General features: G+C 47.1%; 1 protein-coding gene across 2 annotated transcripts in view; it reads right to left on the bottom strand.

The window, feature by feature from the left end:
* The window catches only part of MDGA1 (MAM domain containing glycosylphosphatidylinositol anchor 1), a 309,099-nt gene that overhangs the window by 60,450 nt on the left and 222,931 nt on the right, over positions 1-25,718 (bottom strand). For both annotated transcript variants that reach the window (XM_083175431.1, XM_083175432.1), the window contains 2 exons: positions 11,956-12,136; positions 6,387-6,410 (listed from right to left, as the gene is read on the bottom strand). In XM_083175431.1, coding sequence (XP_083031557.1) covers positions 6,387-6,410; positions 11,956-12,136 — 205 coding nt within the window. The remainder of the gene's footprint in view (positions 1-6,386; positions 6,411-11,955; positions 12,137-25,718) is intronic.

Genomic DNA, 25,718 nt, shown 5'->3' with positions numbered 1-25,718 from the left:
AACAAAAAATTGAAGAGTTCATAACCTGCAATGTCAAAAATGTTATTTATTTGATCGGGTGCTCATGTGAAAAATATTATATTGGTAGAACTTCACGTCCTTTGAAAGTACGCATGAGTGAACATATACGGAACATTGAAAAGGGTGTGGAAACACATTCACTTTCTCAGCACTTTAAAAGCACTCATGCATGCTCCATCAAACATATTAAATTATTTATGGGTATTAAATACGTGGAAGGGAACAGCAGAAGAAGAGATCTAAATACTCAACTTGCTAAAACAGAAATGCAAATGATCTATAATTTTAATACGCTCAAACCAAATGGTATAAATGCAGATTTTGAGCTAAAATGGTTTTTATGATGTCACATGATATTTTATCCTTCTGCTTTTACCCATTAATCATTTTATCCACATTTCTTAGATTATTGCCATTTTTAAACCGTCATTTTTAAACCGTATTCCATGCTGCTATTTTCATCCTTTCATTCTTTGTATTTATAGATAATTTGGAGTCCTAGTAAAATAAATGGACTTTATATGGACTTTGTACGAATTATATGGACTTTATATGAACTGCTTTGGATTGATATGTGGGCAGAATGTTTTGCCCTCAGTAGCATGTATCACGTGATCGCAACGCTGAAAAAACCGGAAGTAGCATAGATGCTACATACACCTCAGCGCCGGCTTCAACTACACCCAGTGGAGCCAGAAACAGGAACCGGAAGTGCGCGCGGCACTCACTCAGCTCCCCGCAGCACGCACCAAACATCCTGGTGTCTGGCCGAAACCGGAAGTGACGCGAACGTCATTCCGGCCAGCACACACCCGGAAGTGATGTATGTACACCCGGAAAGAAGCTTCATTTACACCCGCAAAAGAGCGGGAAAACGAACACCCGCGATTGGCTGCTTTTTAAATAAATAGAGATTCAGACACCCTCAAAGCATACACCTTGATAAAGGATCCAGAGGGATCCGAAACGCGTTGGTGGACACAGGGCCAGGCAGACGCCCAGGAGAGGAAGTTACCCATCGACTGTGAGAGCACCTGCGTGACCCGGGATCCGTATGTGACTTACCATATGTCTTTCTGAACTGTTTTCGCTAACGGTTCCAATCCATCCGGTAATTACCTTTCCAGGCCTAAGCTGATAGCCCAGTGCACTTTGTATGCTTATTCAGATGCCAAGGAAAACTTTCTTTAACATTGTACCCCCATGTTTTATATCTTTGTGAAAATTAAATACAGTTTTATGCGATGATATCTCCCATGTTTATATTTTCACATATATCTACATCTGAGGCTTGCTGATGTGAAAACGTCCCTGTGAAGTTCAAGGGAAAATTGTACAAAGGAATAACCCCATACAAGGGAAGTTTGCATATTAATTATATATTAGCGCTGGTTGAGGATTTATCTCTATCCCTTTTTACGTATAATGTCCTGTGCCCGCTCCTATAGTGCCTCCAGATCCGTTAGGATTGCCAAATGCAGGAGAACTTGTATTAGGAGAGATGCTGATCTCCAGACCAGGGAGCGCCTGATGTAGTGAGGTGCTCTACCTGGTGTGCATGGAAGTATTGCCTTTTGGTTCCTGATTTAGGGAGTGGTTCTGGAGACTGGTCCGGTTAGCAGGTGATGGAAAGTGGGGCGTCTGGGTAGTTTGGGTGGAGGCACTATAGGAACGGACACAGGACATTATACGGCCGAACTGTGGGTGACTATCCTTGCTCTCTCTGTTACATTGTGGTACCCCCAATTTTTAAGCAGATATATGTTTTATCTCAGAATATTTTAGATTTATTCGTGTTCAAAATAAATGTTTTAAATACACATTTACACCTGTTGCATGTTTTTAGCGAGCGCGGTCTCAACCCCCCCTTTTCCTCTGCCGTCCAGCAATGAATTATCCCCTGGCCCCCCCTGCAGACCGTTTTGAGCAATGTCAGATGATTGGCCCAGTACCGAGAGCAGAGTGGGCCTCACTGTGGCCCTTATTCTGATCGGTGCGGATATTCCCGCATTCTTACGGAGCGGTCCGCACGCCACGGTGTTCTGCCGCGTGCGGCCATCGTCCGTAGAAACGCCCACGGGTCCTCCGCATTCGGACGGACTCACTCTTTAAGAACAGGGCGTGTTTACGGACGACATACAAACCATGCGTGTGCGGGAGAAACACTCAGATTCTGCACGGTATTACAGAGTATTACAGAGTATGCTCGGGAATACCGCATCCGAACGGGAGCCAAGCGGTGCTACCGCCCGTAAGCGGAGTATTTACGCAAAACAACCCACTATTATGTATCTTCTGCAATACATCACATGACCCACTTATTCAATTACCTATCCTCATAAAAATCTGCTTATTTGGAATTGGAATCAATTAGATGCCAATATATCCTTACAAGCATGCCTAACACATGCATTGCACACATTAACCCTTACAGCAATTGAAGCAGCAATGGTTTCAATTAAAGCACTGACAAGCGTCCTATTAGTGAGTAATGAGTAAAGGAGTCGATTCTATTGGGTTCAGGTGTTAATGCTTGTAGTCATTAGGCGGTCCGTTCGCCTCCCGCAGGAACGAGTGGTGTCCGCAAAGCAATAGTGGCCTTTTGGACACCGCACATTTCTTCCCTTTTTGTTCGCGTGCATTCGGAGTGCTATCCGAATGTACGCCCCCCAACATAAGTGTACTCCCCCGTGTCCGCCCATGTTTCCGCCCCGTTTTGCCCACTTTGAAACTACGCCCATGTGTCATTCCGCATGACACCCATAATACGCCCATATTTCCCGACTGATTGCGGTGAACAGTTTTGTACGGGATTTGGCCGAACAGGTACGGAGTCAATGCGTGGCACATGCGCGTGGCGTTCGCCACGCATGCGCAGACGCCGTAAAGACGCGATCCGAAAGTATGCGGTAAAGTACGCGTCAATCAGAATAAGGGCCTGTGTGAGGGACCTGCCCCTTATATAAGGGAGGCGGGGCTGACCTTGTGTGTGTTGGTATGATAGAGGCGACCTTCCACCTATCAGCGCTGATGGCCACAGCCACATACTGCATACAACTAACATACATTGTAAATGTTTCTTATTCACCGCTGTCTGTGAATTATCTCTCACACTGTTATCTCTATCTAAGCTTTGATAAATCTCCCCCTCAGGCCCATAGATACTAGTATTGAATACAAGCCAATTAGCTTGCTGAGCACATATAAACCCCTGGGTGGTTCAAGCTAGGCCCCCTTTAAGACTTTTGTGATTGCCCCTTTAATGATATTTATTATCAGTTGACAGTTTTATTAGCGAATAAGAAGGGGTGTGTTTCTCGGGATATGGTCGTATTGTCTACAGCACTTAGGTCGACACCGTTAGGTCGACAGGTGGGAAGGTCGACATGGGTGAAAGTCGACAGGGGACAATGTCGACATGGGTTTATGTCGACACAGCATTAGGTTGACATGGGTTAGGTCAACAGGTCAACATGTTTTTTTTTACTGTTTTATGAGCTGACATGTGCCACTAGGGCGTGGTGGTAGAAAAAAATAGTGTGCCAAGCAGTGTCCATGACGACTGTGTCGACATTCAAAAAAACCAACAAAAAAAACATGTCGACCTTTCCGGCCTGTCGACCTACCCCATGTCGACCTAACGATGTGTCGACCTAAACCCATGTCGACCGTGTCCCCTGTTGACCTAGACACCTGTCGACCTTCACCCATGTCGACTTAGACACCTGTCGACCTTCCCACCTGTTGACCCAACGGTATCGACCTAATGACTGTCGACCAAAGTGCAGTCGACAATACGATCCACACCCGTTTCTCTGTACTTATAAGCAGACAGAAAGACCCACCCTGTCCTATAGGGCCTTATTCGAGTTCACTCTTTCAGACAAAATCCTTCTTAGATGGACAAAACCATGTGCACTGCAGGTGGGGCAGATGTAACTTGTGCAGAGAGAATTAGATTTGGGTGGGGTTTTACTTCAAAGTGAGATCTATATTGCAGTGTAAAAATTAAGCAGCCAGTATTTACCCTGCAAAGAATCACCAAAAAATCACCAAATCTATTTCTATCTGTACATGTTACATCTGCCCCCCTGCAGTGCACATGGTTTTGTCCATCTAAGAAGGATTTTGGACCAGATGTACTAAGCTTGAAAAGTGATAAAACAGAGAGTGATAAACCACCGACCAATCAGCTACTACCTGTCATTTTTCAAACACAGCCTGTGACATGACAGGTTGGAGCTGATTGGCTGGTGGCTTATCACTCTCCATTTTATCACTTTTCAAGCTTAGTACATCTGGCCCAGAGTCAGAAAGAGTGAACTCGAATAAGGCCCTATGTTCTATTTGTTGTCTATGTTAGTGGTGGTATAATGGCCGCATGATTTTGAATTGCATAGATTTTTTAGTGCGCTCTCCTCATGTTATGTGATCGCCAATACGCTGATACGAATGGTCTTCAATTCTGGAGTAATCACAAGCCCGTCTGGGTGTGTTATTGATTTATGGAGAGTAGCGCACCAGCGTTTCGTTGTATCTGTTGATGTTGTTGTGTTTGTCATCTGTTCCTTTACCTGCCAGCACACTAACTTTAACCTACATCATTAATGAATAGGAATCAATTTTAAGTCGGTTGTCAAACTAAATCTGACCTTTAATAAAGCCAACTCATATTGTCTGCGTCTTCATTAATCAGACAAGTTTTGGTTATAGTATTTAAGAGGATCCCAGTGCAAAAGGTAACGAATATGACTACACATCCAGGGAGAGCAGTCAAATCCCATACCAACCCAGGGGTATGCTCAGGAATTCAGATGGGCCCGGCTACTTGGGGATCCACATGCACAGGTGTCGACATTGACTCCAAAGATTTTTTAAAAGCTCATGCCAACATTTTCTGTGTTGACCTTTTTCCGGCATCGACCTTGTTGACCGAACTAGACATTCTGGCCTAATATACTGCACCCAGCACTCATATAGGGGCAGTTAAAATGTAGGCAAACTGGTTTCATTTTAAACTGTTACTAAAGATGTGTCCTCATACATCTAGCTTCGAGACACCATGCAGTGCGAGATGCCTGCTGCGAGTGATCCGCCGGGTCACGTGCAAGTCTGCTAGCACCGTGCCTCTTTTTTGAGATGAAAATGCATCTCAGTCACAATGCTGTGTGACTAGGACGCACAAGGAGACTGTTGTTTAAATTAGTACGCAATACATATATCTGTGTGCGACCGAATCTGTATACTGCGCACAACAAAACTTGGCGTGGTGAAAAAAAAGCTGCAGCCACAGCATCTTAGCAATTCCTATACAGTTGCAGAGACTCAGTCGCACACAACTAAACAAGCAGGGGCGGCTCCAGAGGTGGGGCTGAAGCAGAGGTCAGAATTGAAATAGGCAAGCCACAACCACTGCCAGTGAGTCCGTTTGGAATGGCAGTTGGTGGCAGTGGGTGGGGCTCCCCTATTTGAATTTTGAACTGTGCTGCAGCCCCTGCCCCTCTGGAGACTCCGCTGTATACAAGTGTTGCATATTTCATGACACTGTTTCCTGGGGTATGGATCAATGGACAGACATTAGGTCTACAAGCATTGTAGGTTGACAGGGGCATTAGGTTAACACAAGCATTAGATAAAAGGCAGTTTTCTATTTTTTTATTTTATTTTAGTAGCTCTTCAGGCGGTTTATTTTGTCTAAAGTAGCTCACGCCCCAAAAAAGGCTGGAGGACACTCGTCTATATGGACACTTCTGTGCAGGGCCGCCAATAGGGGGGTGCTGTGGGTACAGCTGTCCCGGGCTCCGGCTCTGGAAGGGCCCGTTCAGCTCATTTTGCCCACCGCAACCCGCCCGACTGCTGACAACTGTGCTGCGCTCAGTGTGCTGAACCCAGGACACTGGTGGCCAATTAAAATGCTGACCTGGCTTTTGAGCAAATCAAAGCTTGCGTACCGGCAGCCAATAAGAGCAGCTTCCAGTACGCAAGCTCTGATTGCCTCACCAGCCGGTGCTGCATTTTAATTGGCCGCCGGCATTCTGAGTTGAAGAAGCATGCGCTCTGGGACCTCCTGGCTGCGGCTCAGCAGAAGAGGAGACGGGGGAGCAGGAGCCAGGTTACGGTAAGTCAAGTGAGGAGGGGGCCCAGGGCTCGGACTGGAAATGAGTCGCGGGCCCCAAAATTCCTGGCGGCAGCCCTGCTTCTGTGCATCCACATTTGCATGATACAGTATCTATTCCTGGAAATAATTTAACGCATGAACTACATTCCATTTATGTCTTACGCCCTGCTTCCCAGAATGCAACAATGAAACATGTCAACGTCACAGCCGCCCGTCACACTGAACTGACGACATACATATAACTCACCAGATGGATTCCGGTAGTTGATTGCTGGAAGAGAAAATAAAGATGGGTTTAGTATTTACTAATACAACGGGTTTAAAATAGACTTAAATTAAGAAACTCGGCGCTACAAGTAAAGTAACAGGACCGATATGATTTCTCAGAGACAATATCATCTGGGATATGGGATTAGCGTACATCTATTGTGAAATCGGATTATACCGTACAGAGAAATATCTCCAGCCCCCGTCCTGTGGAATTTACAGTAAATAATTCTCATATTTATTAATCAGTGTTTTAGTAATCTGTACCTAGACGTTCTCACATTAATCTCTGCAGCTCTGACAAGATGTGTTCTGCCAAGCACTGAGGCGGCTCGGCCTGGTGACGTGACCGGGGATAATCACCCGACGTGCGCAGATGACAGGACATGTGCTTTCATCGTACGCCTGAGCTGTCTGTCACTTCTCTATTCTGCAGACCCCGGAGCTTTCCTCAAAATCTCTCTGGAAGGAAATAAATCTGCCAGCAATGCCTGGTCCCTTCTAAATGTAAATCTTTAATAACTGAATAATGTGTATTAAACATAATACACAAGAACAGGAATAGAGACATGGGCTTGGAGGACGACGCCTGTCTTCAGCCATAGCAGGAACAGTTTTTTTATTTGCAAGCTGAAACAGTATTTACTGAGAAGGCAGCCTATCTAGTCAGTAGGAACCAGTGACATCACTGAGAATGCAGCCTATCCAGTCACTGAGAACCAGTGACATCACTGGGAATCAGTGACATCACTGAGAATGCAGCCTATCTAGTCAGTAGGAACAAGTGACATCACTGAGAATGCAGCCTATCCAGTCACTGAGATCCAGTGACATCACTGAGAAGGCAGCCTATCTAGTCAGTAGGAATCAGGGACATCAATGAGAATGCATCCTATCCAGTCTCTGAGAACCAGTGACATCACTGAGAATGCAGCCTATCTAGTCAGTAGGAACCAGTGACATCACTGAGAATGCAGCCTATCCAGTCACTGAGAACCAGTGACATCACTGAGAATGCAGCCTATCTAGTCAGTAGGAACCAGTGACATCACTGATAATGAAGCCTATCCAGTCACTGAGAACCAGTGACATCACTGAGAATGCAGCCTATCCAGTCACTGAGAACCAGTGACATCACTGAGAATGCAGCCTATCCAGTAACTGAGAACCAGTTTTATCACTGGGAATGCAGCCTATCTAGTCAGTAGGAACCAGTGACATCACTGAGAATGCAGCCTATCCAGTCATTGGGAACCAGTGACATCACTGAGAATGCAGCCTACCTAGCCAGTAGGAACCAGTGACATCACTGAGAATGCAGCCTATTCAGGCAATAGCAACCCGTGATATAATTGAGAATGCAGCCTACCTAGCCAGTAGGAACCAGTGACATCACTAAGAATGCAGCCTATCCAGTCACTGGGAACCAGTGGCATCACTGAGAATGCAGCCTATCTAGTCAGTAGGAACCAGTGACATCACTGAGAATGCAGCCTATCCAGTCACAGAGAACCAGTGACATCACTGGGAATGCAGCCTATCTAGTCAGTAGGAACCAGTGACATCACTGAGAATGCAGCCTATCCAGTCATTGGGAACCAGTGACATCACTGAGAATGCAGCCTACCTAGCCAGTAGGAACCAGTGACATTACTGAGAATGCAGCCTATTCAGGCAATAGCAACCAGTGATATAATTGAGAATGCAGCCTACCTAGCCAGTAGGAACCAGTGACATCACTAAGAATGCAGCCTATCCAGTCACTGGGAACCAGTGGCATCGCTGGGAATGCAGCCTATACATCACTAAGGATTGCAGCCTACCCATTCAATAGTAACTAAAGACATCATTAAGAATGCAGCCTATATATTCACTAGGAGCCAGTGACATCACTAAGAATGCAGCCAATACATTCAATAGTAACAAGTGACATCATTGTGAATGCAGCCTATACATTCACGAGGTGCCAGTAACTAGTGACATCATTGAGAATGCAGCCTATATATTCATGAGCAGCCAGCGACATCACTAAGAATTCAGCCAATCCATTCACTAGTAACAAGTGACATCACTTAGAATACAGCTTAACCATTCACTAGAAATCAGTGACATCACATAGAGTGCAGCCTATCTATAACTAGGAAACCTTTACAACCTCAGGGTAACATACTGTATAAGGTCACATGAGTTGAGCGTATACTGTATCTGTTTGCAGAGTGTGGCCGTGTATTTTTACACTGCACATGCTCTGGAACCGAGCATTATAGTAACACAGAGTCATATACTTTGCACTACTTCACCTACAGCTGAGGAGACATAACCAGGCAGTAATGAGGCACTTTCACAGAGTCACAGCTCTCTGTCATTGCAATGCAATTAGCCATATGTCCTCCCTGTGTGCACACCTTGTACAATTCTCTGATGATATACTGTAATCCCTGTTTCAGTAGTCAGACTCACACCTCTGGATGTGCTGGGACCAAAAGTCCTTACACAGCTTTACAACACTCCTTTACCAGCTCTGATGTCTGGTCTCAGTTGCTGGAGAACCTCTTAATTGCTTACAATGTTAATAACTCAGAACCAAGTGTACTGTACAGTACACTCTTAAAATTTATATTTTTAAGAGCTTTGGGGGGGTATTCAATCTTCGCCTAGTTTTTCACCAGGCGAAAAAAGGGCAAAGATTCACCTATCAGTATTCAATCACCTGCATTTTCTCCTTTTTTGAGTCCATTTTCACCTATGTCATTTCACTTTCTTGGGGGCGAATTGTCATGGGGGGGAAAACGGCTGCAAAAACGGAAGAAAACTGCGGCAAATTTGTCAAAACCATGTGAATTTGTGGCAATTTTGCCAATTTACAAAGTTTTCGTCCACGTTAGATTTTTCACCCAGGCGTAAAATCAGCATGGAGATTGAACAGGGCAAGTCAAATTGCCAAGTTTTTGCCTGGCGAAAAATTTGCCTTGGATTGAATACCCCCAAAGCAGAGATTTGTGAATGAGTTCCTCCTCAGACAAATCGTATGGAGATTTTTTTCTTGATCCTTTACGGTCACTTGATAAATACAAGTCAGGCATACGTGCCATGGTGAGGGCTGAGAATCAGATTGGGAAGGGTCGTGAAACTAAGATAGACGTAAATTATAATTTTATTGTTGGCCAGTAGTAAGAGACAAACAAGCCTTGGTCTCGACGTAGGGAGAGAGGAGATTTGCTCTTGTCCTTGAAAGCGTGACGTGACAATAAATCCTCCATTAACATTTTGATGGGTAAGAAGACGCCCGCACCTATGTGTAATGCAGCTCAGGAACCGGCTTTGGAGAACCCATGTTTTTGTCTATTGAATGGCAGCTTTTCCCATGAAATACAGTATCTGATATAACAACAGATCATTTATGGCAGCATAACTGTGTGCGTGATGCTGTTGATTTCTCATACTGTAAGGGGGAAAGTGCGAATCCTTGGAGAGTGATACATTGAAGAGAGATAAAATGCCAGCCAATCAGCTCCTAACTGCCACGCCCAGGCTTTGCTTGAAAAATTACAGTTTGGAGCTAGTTGGCTGCTACTTTGGGGCAGAGTTATTAAGCCCGGTGTCGTGATAACTTGGCTGGTTCTTTATCACCGGCCAATACGCTAATAAGTGTCAAGTTACAGGCTAGGTTTAAAAAATGACAGTTGGGAGTGGGTTGGCCTGTTATAAAGTACCAGCCACATTGGGGCAGATGTATTAAGCCTGGCGAAGAGATAAACTGGAGATAAAGTGGAAGGAGATAATGCACCAGCCAATCAGCTGTGTTTGAAATATGACAGTTGGAAGTTGATTGGCTGGTGCTTTATCTCCTTCCACTTTATCTCCAGTTTATCTCTTCGCCAGGTTTAATACATCTGCCCCATTATCACTACAACGGGCTTAATACATCTGATCCTTTATCTCTCTCCATTTTATCACTCTCCAAAGCTTAGTACGTCTCCCAATCTATCATGCCATCAGACACCTAAAATAAGGCTTGTAGAAGCTCATACCTCACAGTCACCATGGTTACAGCTTTTATACGAGGCCTAGAGAAACCTGGTGGCACTACTATCCTGGGCATTCTGGTGGGGATGAGAGATGAGTATTAGGGACTAGCCTATGTGGAATGCTTGGAACCTATGGGACACATAAATATACAATGTACAGACAACATGGCTGCTACAATGGTGGCAGGTGTCCAGCGCCGGCACCAATGTGGTGTTACGACGGCAAGGGAATGGCTGTCTGCTGCTGGCAACCAATCACAGGTCAGTATACCTCACATAATTTGCATAGGCAAACCTGGGACAAATGAAACACCGCCTCCAATAGAACAAGACAGACCCCCACCTCACACAATCATATCCACCCCCTCTTGGAGTCCGTGAATGGGAACAGTCAGTGTTATGCCACTGTGGAGAACAGAATCACTCGAGCCCTGTTTTCCAGGTGCGGATCATTGGCTCGACCATTATTAGGTTGACAGTCAATAGGACCACCCCATGTGGTCGACACGAAAGAGGTTGATAGGGTCAAAAGCTGGACAAGGTCCATTGGTCGGCATGTGAACGGTAGACACCTGAAAAGTTCGGAAAGGTGCCAAATGTCTAAACAGTGAAAAGGTTTACATGAAAAGGGTAGACACAGAAATGTCGACAGTCCTGAGGGCAAGTCTCTACAGCATGGGTCTTCAAACTGTGGCTCTCCAGATGTTGTGAAACTACAAATCCCAGCATGCCTTGCCACAGATTTGCTATAAGGGAGTGGTGTTAAAACTGAGGCAAGGCATGCTGGGTTTGTAGTTTCACAAAATCTGGAGGGCCACAGTTTGAAGACCCATGCCCTACAGCCTAGAACGGTCACATGGTCAGGCGTGAGTGACGCCATATTGGTCATTAGACTCCATTATCAGAAACCAGTCGCTGACATATGTGTGTAGCGAGGCTGGAGGGGTTAATTGTGTGCATAAAATATTCTCTGCCCTGTGATTCAGACGTAACATGGTGAGCGAGCTGCGGGCCAGTGACGTGGAACAGCTGTACACACAAAGCATCCTCCGTCCCCGAGGCATTACGCGTCACTGATCTGGCGCTGTCCGGCCAGCCAGGTCCCCTCACTGGAGACTGCGATGAGGAACAGCTTGGAAAAGACACATGAAGGAAAACAGCCGTCTCTCTGGTGTGTGGAGCTGTACGGTCGCCATCAGCGGAACATTACAGGAACTGACAGGACTACAGACAACAGAGCCAGAACACATGTCTACTAAACAGTGCTGAAACCATCTGACATCCCAATGACAATACACATGATACTTTGGGGCGATTCAGACCTGTCTGCTAGGCTGTGTATGTTCGCCGTAAGGAGGAGAAATCTTTCGGTGGTTGCTCACCATTGAATAATGGGGTACTCTGTGACTCTGGTCACGTGGAAGTCTGCATTTACTGACTGTAGGGCCTAATACAGAAATGTAGGAGGGTACAAGGACCGGCGGACATAACCTCTGAAACGTTTGACAATAGGGTACCTACGCTCTTTGTAGCGGATGGTGCGGTTGGCAGAGTCTCCGGCTCCGAAGATGGTGATCGGGGTGATCTTGATTTCATAGTTGGAGAAGATCCTCAAGTCTTTCAGCCTGTAGTCCTGGAGGCCGCCTTTATTTATCTGAGCGGCGGCCGCCAGCGTTATACTGCTGATACCTCGCAGGTTCCCCTGCAAATCAGATGACAAAAACTATTAGACTTATGGGCACCTAGTGCGGGTATAGGGCAGGTATTGTTATTTGTGCACCCAGCGGATGCCACCCAACAGCAAGAGAACATATGGTTTATCGTGGTGTGTACAAGTCATTCTCATTTAAACTGACTCATTGCACAGAACACAGACTACAGATATATATATATATATATATATGTATATATATATATATATATATATATATATATATATCTGTATATATATATATATATATATATATATATACACAGGTTGAGTATTCCGTATCCATATATCTATTATCCAAATTATTCCAAAAAACGTGTTTTTTTTGGAATAATTTGAATATTGACCATTTTTAATACTTACTGTATCTAGTCCCCCGTGTCCACGGCAGGCCTTCAGCATCCTCTCCGGCGTCTCCAGTGGTCCCAGGAGTGCATTGCACGAGTGTGCGCCGGGGAACTCGTGCAGTGCACTCCTGGGACCACTGGAGACGCCGGAGAGGATGCTGAAGGCCTGCTGTGGATGCCAGGGGACACCATGGATGCTGAGGGACCATTGGGGCACCACCAGGGGACATTTAAGTATGTTTAATAAAAAAAATTCCAAAAACTGGAAAAATCCCTTACCCAAAATGCTTGTGTATGTGTGTATCTATCTATATATATCTTGTTACATTGCATCACATTTTTTTTCATTATCATTTATTTACCATTTAAATAAATTGCTTAACAGTCAGTCATCCCTAGGATTAGAACCTGTGACCCGTCTCACTGTAGACAGGCACCTTACTGACACAGCTATTTGCTCCTACAAAATTCACGTTTCCTATGCAAAAATTATGTTTAGACTAAAGAGCGTGTGACGTGTATTGTCCTGCTAGGAGGGGAGTCAGCCACAGAAGAGATATCAGCACCTTTCATTTAACTAATTCAAACTTGCAAGAGAGGAGAGGTGCCCAAGTGTCAACAGGAGCCCGACGGCAGAAGACTCCATTGCTTTCCAGAATAACACTGCTGGGTGTATGTATACTTCATAATTTCATACATAAATACGTGGGGCTTATATAATAGGATGCGAGATGCCGGCATGTGTGCGATTCCAAAGGGACTGCCCATCATTTTAAAGCGGTAATCTACCTGGTTTCGTCATTACTAACTGTCACATTTCCCAGACCACCCAGTTGGTGCACAGGTGCAGTCATTACTAATTGTCACATTTCCCAGACCGCCTGGCTGGTGCACAGGTGCAGTCATTACCAACTATCATATTTCACAGACCACCTAGCTGGTGCACAGGTGCAATCATTACTTTCTGTCACATTTCCCAGACCATCTAGCTTGAGCACAGGTGCAGTACTCAATCTACTGTAGATGGTCAGATTTCCCAGGCCACCTAGGCCCTTATTCTGATCGGTGCGGATATTCCCGCTTGCGTACGGCCCGCCGATGTTTATCGTCTGCGCATGTGCAGAGGTCACTCTGCGCATGTGCAGGCGATTTCGCCGCATGGATTCTTTATACGCCGCACAGGGGGCGTAGAGGGGCGTGAGGGGCTACTTAGCCTCATTACCCTATGCATACGCCCCCCGTTTCATGGGCGTTCCCATGCAAACGCGGGGCGTATGCATGGTAATGAGGCCGTGACGCGTGGGTACGGGGCGGGCATCTGACATCGCCGGATGTCAGCTGCCCGCCCCCATACATGATTTCACACGGACAAGTGTCCGTGTGGTCTTGTGTTGCGGGACCTGGTGGAGCGTGCGGCCCTGCATTCGATGTTCGGCGACCATCGAATGCAGGGGCTGCTCCCACCATGGAGGAGGCGTATCCCCGTCCAATTTCATGCGGATCGCCACATATCCGCGTACGGACGGCCGTGGCGATCCGTATGGAAGGCGGGGATTCGCCTGCACGGTCGGAGCCGCATATGCGGCTCCGGCCGCACCAACCAGAATAAGGGCCCTAGTTAGTGCACAGGTGTAACCATTACTAACTGTCTCATTTCCCAGACACCCTAACTGGTGCACAGGTGTAGTCATTAATAACTGTCACATTTCCCAGACCACCTAGCTGGTGCACAGATGCAGCCAATACTGTTACATTTCCCAGACCACCTAGTTAGTGCACAGGTGTAGCCATTACTAACTGTCTCATTTCCCAGACACTGTAACTGGTGCACAAGTGCAGTCATTATTGTCACATTTCCCAGACCACCTAGCTGGTGCACAGCTGTAGTCATTACTAACTGTCACATTTCCCAGACCACCTAGCTGGTGCACAGCTGTAGTCATTACTAACTGTCACATTTCCCAGACCACCCAGTTGGTGCACAGGTGCAGTCATTACTAATTGTCACATTTCCCAGACCGCCTGGCTGGTGCACAGGTGCAGTCATTACTAACTATCATATTTCACAGACCACCTAGCTGGTGCACAGGTGCAGTCATTACTTTCTGTCACATTTCCCAGACCATCTAGCTTGAGCACAGGTGCAGTGCTCAATCTACTGTAGATGGTCAGATTTCCCAGGCCACCTAGTTAGTGCACAGGTGTAGCCATTACTAACTGTCTCATTTCCCAGACACCCTAACTGGTGCACAGGTGTAGTCATTAATAACTGTCACATTTCCCAGACCACCTAGCTGGTGCACAGATGCAGCCAATACTGTTACATTTCCCAGACCACCTAGTTAGTGCACAGGTGTAGCCATTACTAACTGTCTCATTTACCAGACACTGTAACTGGTGCACAAGTGCAGTCATTATTGGCACATTTCCCAGACCACCTAGCTGGTGCACAGCTGTAGTCATTACTAACTGTCACATTTCCCAGACCACCTAGCTGGTGCACAGCTGTAGTCATTACTAACTGTCACATTTCCCAGATCACCTAGCTGGTGCACAGCTGTAGTCCTTACTAACTGTCACATTTCCCAGATCACCTAGCTGGTGCACAGCTGTAGTCATTACTAACTGTCTCATTTCCCAGACCACCTAGCTGGTGCACAGGTGCAGTCATTACTAACTGTCACATTTCCAAACATGTGCTGCATTCATTTCTATTTGACACATTCTACAGATCCACAGGTGGCCTGGATAAGTTTGTACATTAGATGTTGGTAGATCTCAAGGACTGGTTTGGCCACCCCTGCAGTAAGGGTAAAGAGCCTACGTAAAATACAAAAACTGGTGAAGATAGCAAAAAAATAAACTGTTCACATTTTTTTTTTAAATGTAACCCTTCAGCAAAGGGTTAATGTTAAATATAACACAATTATCTTCTCGGTCCATCCCCAGCTCGCTGCATATTGTGCAGTAGGGATCACTCTATTGATCTTTATTGTATGGTTTATGCTGTTCTGCAGGCACCAAAACAGTAAACTTCCCGATACAACGTAACTTCTATATAACGCCATAAAGAAAATACATAAATCTGATGGAAAATGCAGGACAAAGGGACAATTTCTGTAGGATCGTGAAATGAGCAGAAATTGTATGCCAAGCTCCAGCCTCCCAACGCTGGCAAATCGATTAAAATGTGGACAGTACTGTATATTGGCTTTATAATAGTCTGTATAAATTTATAATTATGTGCTTTACATACATTTTATGTATATGACTTATATATAAACCACATAAATATAAATATGCTTACACTTATTTAGCCAGGTCTATACAAAGTATTAAACCAACCAGCCCACACTTGAGTCACTTTGGTAAAGTTGATTTAATACAAGGTTTGTGATGCCGCCATGACAGACCTGATACCAGGATAATGACAGTAGAATGCACTGGCGCACTGAAAGGACTGTATAACACTGACAGGAGTCTATAACACTGGCAGGACTGTATAACACTGACAGGACTCTATAACACTGACAGGACTGTACAACACTGATAGGACTGTACAACACTGACAGGACTGTATAACACTGACAGGACTGTATAACACTGACAGGACTCTATAACACTGACAGGACTGTATAACACTGACAGGACTTTACAACACTGACAGGACTCTATAACACTGACAAGACTGTACAACACTGACAGGACTGTATAACACTGACAGGACTCTATAACACTGACAGGACTGTACAACACTGACAGGACTCTATAACACTGACAGGACTGTACAACACTGATAGGACTGTACAACACTGACAGGACTGTATAACACTGACAGGACTGTATAACACTGACAGGACTCTATAACACTGACAGGACTCTATAACACTGACAGGACTGTATAACACTGACAGGACTTTACAACACTGACAGGACTCTATAACACTGACAAGACTGTACAACACTGACAGGACTGTATAACACTGACAGGACTCTATAACACTGACAGGACTGTACAACACTGACAGGACTCTATAACACTGACAGGACTGTACAACACTGACAGGACTGTACAACACTGACAGGACTCTATAACACTGGCAGGACTGTACAACACTGACAGGACTGTATAACACTGACAGGACTCTATAACACTGACAAGACTCTATAACACTGACAGGACTGTACAACACTGACAGGACTCTATAACACTGACAGGACTGTACAGCACTGACAGGACTGTACAACACTGACAGGACTGTATAACACTGACAGGACTCTATAACACTGACAGGACTGTACAACACTGACAGGACTCTATAACACTGACAGGACTGTACAACACTGACAGGACTCTATAACACTGGCAGGACTGTACAACACTGACAGGACTCTATAACACTGCCAGGACTGTACAACACTGACAGGACTCTATAACACTGACAGGACTGTACAACACTGACAGAACTCTATAACACTGGCAGGACTGTACAACACTGACAGGACTCTATAACACTGCCAGGACTGTACAACACTGACAGGACTCTATAAAACTGACAGGACTGTGTGTTCAGTTCTACATTATACACACAGGGACAGACTTGGGGGGGAGGGGACGGCTTCGTCTTCGTTGCACATCCCCTCGCATGGTTGCAAAGAGAAACAGCTGCGGAGGGGGGGGGGTGTTATTTGGATGGGCGGCGTCTCAGGTGGTCAGTAAACTGCGATCTTCGCATCTCAACAAGCCAACCAGAATCACCCCACGATGCAGATCAACACGGGCCAATTCTCTCTCTTCCCCTGGCCTCACCGGTGTAACCACAAACATCCCCTACAGCCTCCAGTCTGCTGGATCACAAGGGATCTATGCCAGCTTGCGTCCTTCCTGCAATCTCTTGCCTGGCTACGGATGGCTGAGGAAGGGGTGGGAGCAGGGTGATGCCAGGGAGATTTATTAGACAAGGATGTACAGATCGATATGACATTCTTCATTTGTGGATGTGTCTGGGAGGGGGCTCCCGGCCTGCCTTATATGGAAGTAGTAAGAACTACGCGCTTAGAGAAAAATGTCAGAAAGGAATGGGATCGAAAATGCGATTTTTTTTCTGGCTGCGTCCTGGTCAGATATGACTGGATTGTCCGCACTGGACCGGTCTGCAATCCGTGTGCTGCTGATGTGGCGTGAGATTTTGAAACTTTAATAACCGTTCTCCATTTCCAATAAATCTAGATGGAAAAGACATATTTAGTGTCTGCTGAAATGTTTAAAAACCATGCACTCGGCAGCAAAAAATGACATCCTGGTAATACAACGCACACTGCTACACTATACAAGGCGAGTGCGGAATTGTATGCACAGTATGTCTGCTTTATTTATTTGCAAAAAATAAGGATTACTGCGAATATATATATTTCTATGCGCCGCCTACTACCAGCGTAGTAAAGACTGGCAGGTAGGACAATGAGAAGAATGTGTTTGCAAAATTGTGAAAAGTAGGTACTGGAGCGCAGAAGACCCCATTAGTAATGTCACACATGCCTCTCACATTTCCACACACCAGCTCCCCCTTAGTTATTCCACACAACTGCCCCCATTAGTAATGCCACACACCTGTACCTCTGTAGATATTCCAAACACCTGCGCACCAGACTTGAAAAATGGCACCCGTCTTGTGGCAGCGCCGCTGCGGCTGTAGTGACATGTAGGGGGCGGGCGGCTTGGAGCTGCTGTATGTGTGCGCATGTGGCATTTCACGCATGCGCCTGGTGCCTGCTACGCACAGGCTGAGCGCCGGCTATACAGGACTACGCTGTACACACACACACACACAGCAGCCATCGGACACACACACAGCAGTGCCAAGCGGCGGCCCAGTCAGGAGCTGGTGGCGGGCCGCCTGTTGCGCACCCCTGTAACAATATAAGTCTATTTAATATTTTTCTCTTTATGTAGTTTGTACGTAGAATCCTACTGTGGTTTGGTCATTGGGTATTTATGATTATATACAATGTGTAACTATTTTTTTGGCAAAAAAAAATGTATTATAATTAAAATCGACTCACAAAAAACACAGTCATTACCTATTTCATTAACTGTCTAATTACCGATGGGCTCCTCATATGTTTCTGTATGAAAACGCCGTCACAATGTGGCGCTGGCCAGCGGCTGCTGCTGCCTCCACAGATGGCTGTGTCTGTAAACTGAGGACTAATGAGGCTACAACACTCTGAAACAATTCAATTACAGCTCAGTGTTAATGAGGGATTCTCTGCAACCTAAACCTGAGCAGAGACCCCGTATCCTGGTCACATGCGATGTCCATCAGTGCAGTAATTAAGAGGAACAGTAAATAATGACCCAACAAACATCAGCCTCTTTCATGTTGCAAGATGTCATTATTTACTGACAAAAAGCACATTTTGGTGATTACTATCTATTTGTCACTTTGTCCGAGGTCTTCAGTTTGGGATATTTAGTACATCTTATGCCCCCTCCAAAACCTCTCTCTCTATCTCTCTCTCAAACATTTTCCTTTGTGCAGTACTTATTATACGTTTCCCCTTAGATACTATTCAGAAGCAGGGCTGTAGTAAGGTTTGTGGTGGGCCCCTGGGCAACATCTTGTGGGGGCCCCTCTTCCAATAAAATTGTCAATAAGATATGGTAGCAAAGCATACTTGCCGCAACAGCTGTGAGGTTCCCGAAAATGGGGTGGCACTCGCCCCTCCCCCAAGATAGTAGGCAAGTCTCCCGGAGTCACCGGCACCCCACCACCCAGCCGGTCATTTTATAAGTAAAGAGGACAGAATGGCAGCTGATGATGCAATTTGAAACATGCCATCGTAGCCACATACCCCGGTACTGGTAATCTCACCTTGGAATGGCCATCGACCATTGTTGATTCAAAATCATCGATGGATAATGGCCGATATCGAATACTTTTGCCATTGATAGGGGAGGACCAAATGGTTTCCCTCCATCGATGGCACAGCTTTGCCCCTGATACCCATGATTGGCCCACAGGCCAATCAGTCAAACAATGGATGAGCAACGATAGGTAAAAATATCGATGGTCATCCATTGCATAGTTTAGTACTATTGATGGCCAGCTGCACTATTGCCATCGATGGCAACCATCGATGGCAATGGCAACGATGACCATCCCTTCTCGGCATTGTACAGCGAGGGGTGTGGCCTCAATGACGAAAAAGCACAGCCATGCTGCCACCTACCGCCTATTTTGCCTCTGCCCGCCCCTTATGATAAGCCACACTCCTGCATAGCCTACCGCTGTACCAACCTGGTTGCCCCCTGTTGGAGGGGAAGCTTGTCAGCAACTATGCAGAAAAGTTATTAAAAAGTATACGAAATATAGACTCTGCTCTACAAATATGTTGAACGCACAGTAGTGCCCCCAGTTCACATTATGCCACACAGAACCCCAGTTCACATAGGCCACAGTGCCCTCATACTGCATAGCCTACCACTGTGCCAGCCTGGCTGCCCCCTAGCTAGTCAGCAACTATGTATTAAAGTGGGCCACAGTGCCCTCATACTGGTATTACTGCTTTGTCTGTGGGGGCACCTGTGAATCCAGCCCCGGCCTGGAGTCTGTTAGGGACTGATGACAACTCGCCCTGGATGGCGGCAGCGCCAATCTTTTCTTCTATAAATCGCTCAGCTTAGGAGGAATATTGCCGGACAGATAGGAAAATGTTAATGGGGCCTTCTCAGGGTGCTCTCTCCTATATGCAGTTACTGGTTTCAAACAGAAGCCCTACAGCACATATATATTACACTCCCATTAAGGGGTTGCACATATGCGGTTCTAGGAACCCGGCAGGAGGGTAATGCACGGTCTGGTTAGCACAAATAACAGCAGCTCAGAAGAAAATCACTATGTTTCAGGAAAATCTCAGAGCAGGGATCATTGAGGAGAGATTGAGAGCTGTTTATTGTGTCCTGAGTGTCGCATGATTATTCCCCTTGGAGAAATGATCATGGAGGTCAGAGAGTTGAATAAAGCCTGAAGTCAGTGTTCAGTGAGGCTAGGCTGAGCCAAGCCTCCCCCCCCCCCCCCCCACCTGCACCTGAGTCCTGGAAATCACAGTCAATACCTGCAGAAGCTAGGAGGGGGGGACGGGGGACAGGGGGGGGGGGGGGGTGGCAGGGGATACTCAGCGAGAGAGGGGGAGAGTGCAGAGGAGCAGGAGAAGAATGGGTTTTATTTACACTCAGTAAGCGGTTACTAAGCTGGGATATTATGCAGCAGAAACCATCTCCCGGGCTGCTGGACTAAGATGTGATCTCAATTGAAATGTGGCAGGTAGTCAGGTAGAACAGATCTCTGTACGTGCTTGGCTGGCGCAGGAGGCTTCCGCCGTCACGGGTGACACCTGAACATTTTCTTTTACTGGAGAATGAGCAATATGAATTATACAGGGCTGTCACCTTTATCTGCATGAGCTGGTTGTTTTGTATGAGGTGATTTCTTTATAAACATCTGGGGGAAATGTATCAGGACCCAATAATGAGAAAGTAGCGGAGAAGTCTCCCGTAGCCTCCACAAATACTGCGGACAGCAGAGGCGGATTGGCCCACCGGGAAGCCGGTCCAGATTTCCCTCTGGCTGGGCCGCCGACCGTGCTTCCAGGGCTGCCGCAGCCTGGTCACAAACGGCAGCATAGCCCAAAACAAATATGGCCGCTGCATATATGCATATATTATATGCACATATGCGGCGGTCATATTTGTTTTGGGCTATGCTGCACTTGGTGACCAGGCTGCGGCCACATGGTGTGGTGCATGGTGAGTAGTGTCCGCACACACCCCCCCCCCATCCCCGAGCGATAGCGTTAGCAGCGCCCCCCCCCCCCCCACCCCCCACCCCCGGGTAGCAGCCCCCCCTTCCCCTGGTCACAGCGTTAGCAGCGCCCCCATCCCCCCCAGGCGGGTTTCAATCCCAATCCGCCCCTGGCAGACAGTCAACGCACAAATGAATGGAAAAAATGGGCTCCCTGATACACTACGTATGTTGGTTTGTAAACACCACTGGTATCTAACACCATCCAGTGGAGGAACTTGTGGGCTGTGGGCCCAGGTGCAAAAATATAATTTGGGCCCCCCTCCTCCATCCAAACTGAAGTTCACAATATGCAACATGGCAGTGGGTGACAGGGAGAGGCAGAGGGTGACAAGGAGAGGCAGAGGGCGATAAGGAGAGGCAGGGGGAGGCAGGGTGTGACAGAAAAAAACACTGGACAGAAACAGGGTGACATAGGCAGCAGTGGGCCTCTTAGTTCTTAGTGGCAGCAGTGGGCCCCTTTCCAGGGGCCCTTTTGCACTGCACCACATCCATAGGATCCCTCCCTGGCACGCTTCACTTGAGCAATCAGCATACACAAATATGCACAGTAATGTGACGGTGAAAGTAAAATGATGGCCTCAGTAATATGTTCACTTTAAGGGCCTTATTCTTAGAGGCAAATTCCTTCTCAAATGGACAAATCCATGTGCACTGCAGGTGGGGCAGATGTTACTTGTGCAGAGAGAATTAGATTTGGGTGGGGTTTTAGTTCAAAGTGAGATCTACAGTATGTCCCTATTCCCATCCTTGCTGGCGGGTCGCCAGAACGTACGCGCTGGCGACCTGCCAGCAGCCTCGCCAGCGAGGAGACTGAGACGCGCGTGCGTCTCACGCGCACGCGCGTCTCAGTCTCCGTCGCTAGCGTGGCGGAAACCCTGTCCGTCTCCGCCTCAGGGAGACGGACGGGGTTAGGGGGGGGTTAGGGGGGATGCGGGCAGGCGGCGGGGACCCCGGGTTACCGCCGGCAAGCCGGCGGGGACCCGGGGAAACGTTTCGAAGCGCCGTCGGGAGGGGGCGCGCGCGCCTCTCGTGCGCGCGCGTCCCCTTCTCACGATCGCCATGGCGCTGGCGGGGGATGGTGGCTGGCGACGCCAGCGCCATCCCCTGCAAAGATGGGAACAGACCCATCTGTATGTTACAGTGTAGAAATAAAGCAGTCAGTATTTTTATTGCACAGAAACAAAATAACTCACCCAAATCTCTCTACACAAGTTACATCTGCCCCACCTGCAGTGCACATGGTTTTGTCCATTCGAGAAGGAATTTGCCCCTGTGTACACACGGTCCGATTTCCTTTCCGATGTTGACGATATAGTCAACATCGGATCGGCATCGGATGCAGATCGCAAGGGTTTTAACCCTTTGCGATCCCGATGCGCGTTCACGTATCGGAAGCCAGAAAGTCTTGGCTGCCTTGTCTATATAGTGCAGATCTGCACTATATAGTCAAGATAGGATGCAAATCGGATGTGCCTTAAGATCCTATCCACGATCCTATCTGATCAGATCGTGGATAGGATCTTAAGGCACATCTAACGTGTGTACACACCATAAGAGTGAACCATAAGCCCCTATGTGTGCAAATCGCAGGGACGGGGTCCTATTGGATTGGCACGCATAGCGGCGCTAAGAAATGATAATTATCAGGTAAATAAAATCAATAATTAATAAATGGACCCCTCAATGCAGTCTAATATTGACAAGTATAACCGATTGATAAAGATTGATGGTGACTGAACCATTATATGTTATATATATACTGTACCGGCACGTTATAAGCACAGATAAACATATACTAAGCAATGTAGTTTTATGTGGTAGGTAATATATTTATAAAGGCCACGGTGGATACATAGCACACTAACCTGTACAATCTGTGTGCCCCTGTCAGAAATGATCCATTTCACGTCAGTAAGCAGCGAGCGACTGGGGGCAGACGAGGCTGCGTCTCTGCTGATATTACACACGGAAAGGTCACTTCCCCTTATTTATGTGAAGGTCAGTGAGGAGAAATGGCAGGTCAGTGACTTGGCACCGAATCCTCAGCAGGGCGCAGTAATGCGGATCAATATACACTGATGTAGCCTAAAATGAAGGCATTGTTCTAACCCATATACAGTATAGGGCAAAATGTAATAGGGTATGATCTTTTAGACTTGTATGATTTAACTAGGTGATTCATTGCGCCCTACGGGCGCTCTTCACACCGTCGCAAGGGGCTGCGCCCCCTTAATTTGTGAGCGTTTGTATATGAGAAATATGGTTAGAATTGTATGTAAGATGCCCTGTATTGCAACTTGAGTTATAGGTGAAATGTGTTAAATAGAGAGCAAATGATTTGGAAGGGGGTGTGTATTGTTTTGTTTAATTAAAAAGCGGTTGTTTAGGTGTGTGTGTGTGCAATAGTATAGTAGGGTGTTTTTGAGTCAGCGGCTCCCCACTGGCGGAGGTCACGACACAGGAAAACAGGAGGCTGGGTAGTGATAGGGGTGTGTGGGCATAAGGGGGGCTAAAGAGGAGGGTGGGGGACACTGTGCAGCTTCTGTCAGAGGGTGAGGGTCCAGCGTGGCAGTACAGGAGTACAGGACGGTGGCCCTGAGTCAGTGTCTCCTCCTACTGGGTGGGAGTTAGGGTGCATGAGAGCAGGAGGCTGGGCTATGAGCGACTCCCCAGTGGTTCAGGAGAGCAGGAAGCTGGGTAGTGATAGGGGTGTGTGGGCATATGGGGGGGGTGTGCCGCGAATCACGGGAGGGGCGCGGTGGGTTACCGCAAATCGTGGGAGGGGGCATCGCGGGTTGCCACAAATCGTGGGAGGTTGCTGGGGGGGGGGGTCCACCAATTGCGGGAGGGGGGGTCACGGGGTGGGGGCGCGAATCGTGTGGAGGGGGGGCGTGAATCGCGGGAGTGGGGGTCGTGGGGGGTGCCGCGAATCGCCACAAGAAAAAATAAACACAGAATTGGGGGGGGCCCTCATCGCGGGAGGGGGGGCGCAGCGGGGGGCGCTCACCTGGTGGCTGTGGAGTAGGTTCCTGGGCAACATGGGGAGGCAGAGGGTGTCTGGCACTGTGGGCTCACTGGGCTGGTGCTCTGTCATGTGTGTCAGTCATGTGAGTCAGAGGCTCCACCCAGCGTTACAGACACACTCACACACTTTGAGCGACAGATGTAGCCAAATATATAAGAGATGGTAAAAAACAGTGGTTTTCCGAAGTGCACATGTAGTAAAAGTGCAGATTGCAGTAACATTTGCACGTTTGACCTGTCTAAAAAAAAAAATCGCACATTCAAAATCGCATCCAGATGTTTTCTCATAGAATCACAAATGTAATAGGGTGCAAATGTTCAATTCGCACCCTTAAAATGACCAAAAATCACAAAACAAATAGACCAGGTCCAGCCTGGCGCGTTGGACAGAACCAGATCAGTGAAATCTGTGCATGGTTCTGTCCAAAAAAAGTGTCTAAAGTTAAATGTAAAAAAAAAAAAGGCACGTGGTCCCCCCCTCCGAGCATAACTAGCCCCGGGCACATTGGACTGGTCCTGGTTCCCCATATATACGGGGGAAATCATGGCAATCCCCCATAATTAAGAAACCAGCATCGGGCTTTTGGACCAGTCCTGGCTCCAAAGATACGGGGGCCAAAAAACTTGGGTTCCCCTGTATTTTACAACCAGCACCGGCATCCAACAGTCAGCGGTGTCATGGCACAGCCATGCCACAGCCGGGGGACACTTTTCCCGGCCGAATCATGCTCAACCTGGCTAGTCAGCCCTGGACAGGGTACCCGGAGGAGAGAGGACCCCCCTAATAAAGGGGTCCCCCAGGCTTCACCATTCCAAGGCTGAAGCCCGGGGCTGTCCCCGGCGCCCCTGGGCGATGGGTGCTGGGCTGATGAATTTGTATAATGTGCTGGAAAAGCAGGCGCTCAGTCGCTGGAACCTGGTAAGGATGAGTACGTTAAGTGAGAGTGTGGCAGTGTATCTTAAACTTGTACTGTTCTATGTGTTTGTGTCTTTTTTCTACATTGTTGAACAAGGTGAACTACAAGAACCAGTGGGCCCAGTAATGCCCCGCATGTCCTAGCATGCGGGGGAGGCCTGCTGGGACTTGCAGTTTGACTGTGAAAACCAATGTATTTTTACAATTATTTTTGTAATAATTGCTGGCTGTTGGAGCCTGTGTTGGTTCTAAAATACAGGGGAGCCCAGTTTTTTTGTCCCCTGTATTTTTGGAACCAAGACGGTCCAGGTTTGGGTGCTGGTTTCTTAAATACGGAGGATCCCCACGATTCCCCCCAACCTCCTGTATTTGGGGAACCAGGACCGTCTCAATGAGCCTGGAAATCTGACTTGCCTTCC

The sequence above is a fragment of the Crinia signifera genome, chromosome 3 (genome assembly GCF_055691185.1).
Source record: "Crinia signifera chromosome 3, ASM5569118v1, whole genome shotgun sequence".
NCBI classification, from domain to species: Eukaryota; Metazoa; Chordata; class Amphibia; order Anura; family Myobatrachidae; genus Crinia; species Crinia signifera.
The sequence above is the reverse complement of the archived record's forward strand: the minus strand, read 5'-3'. Positions and strand labels throughout refer to the sequence as shown.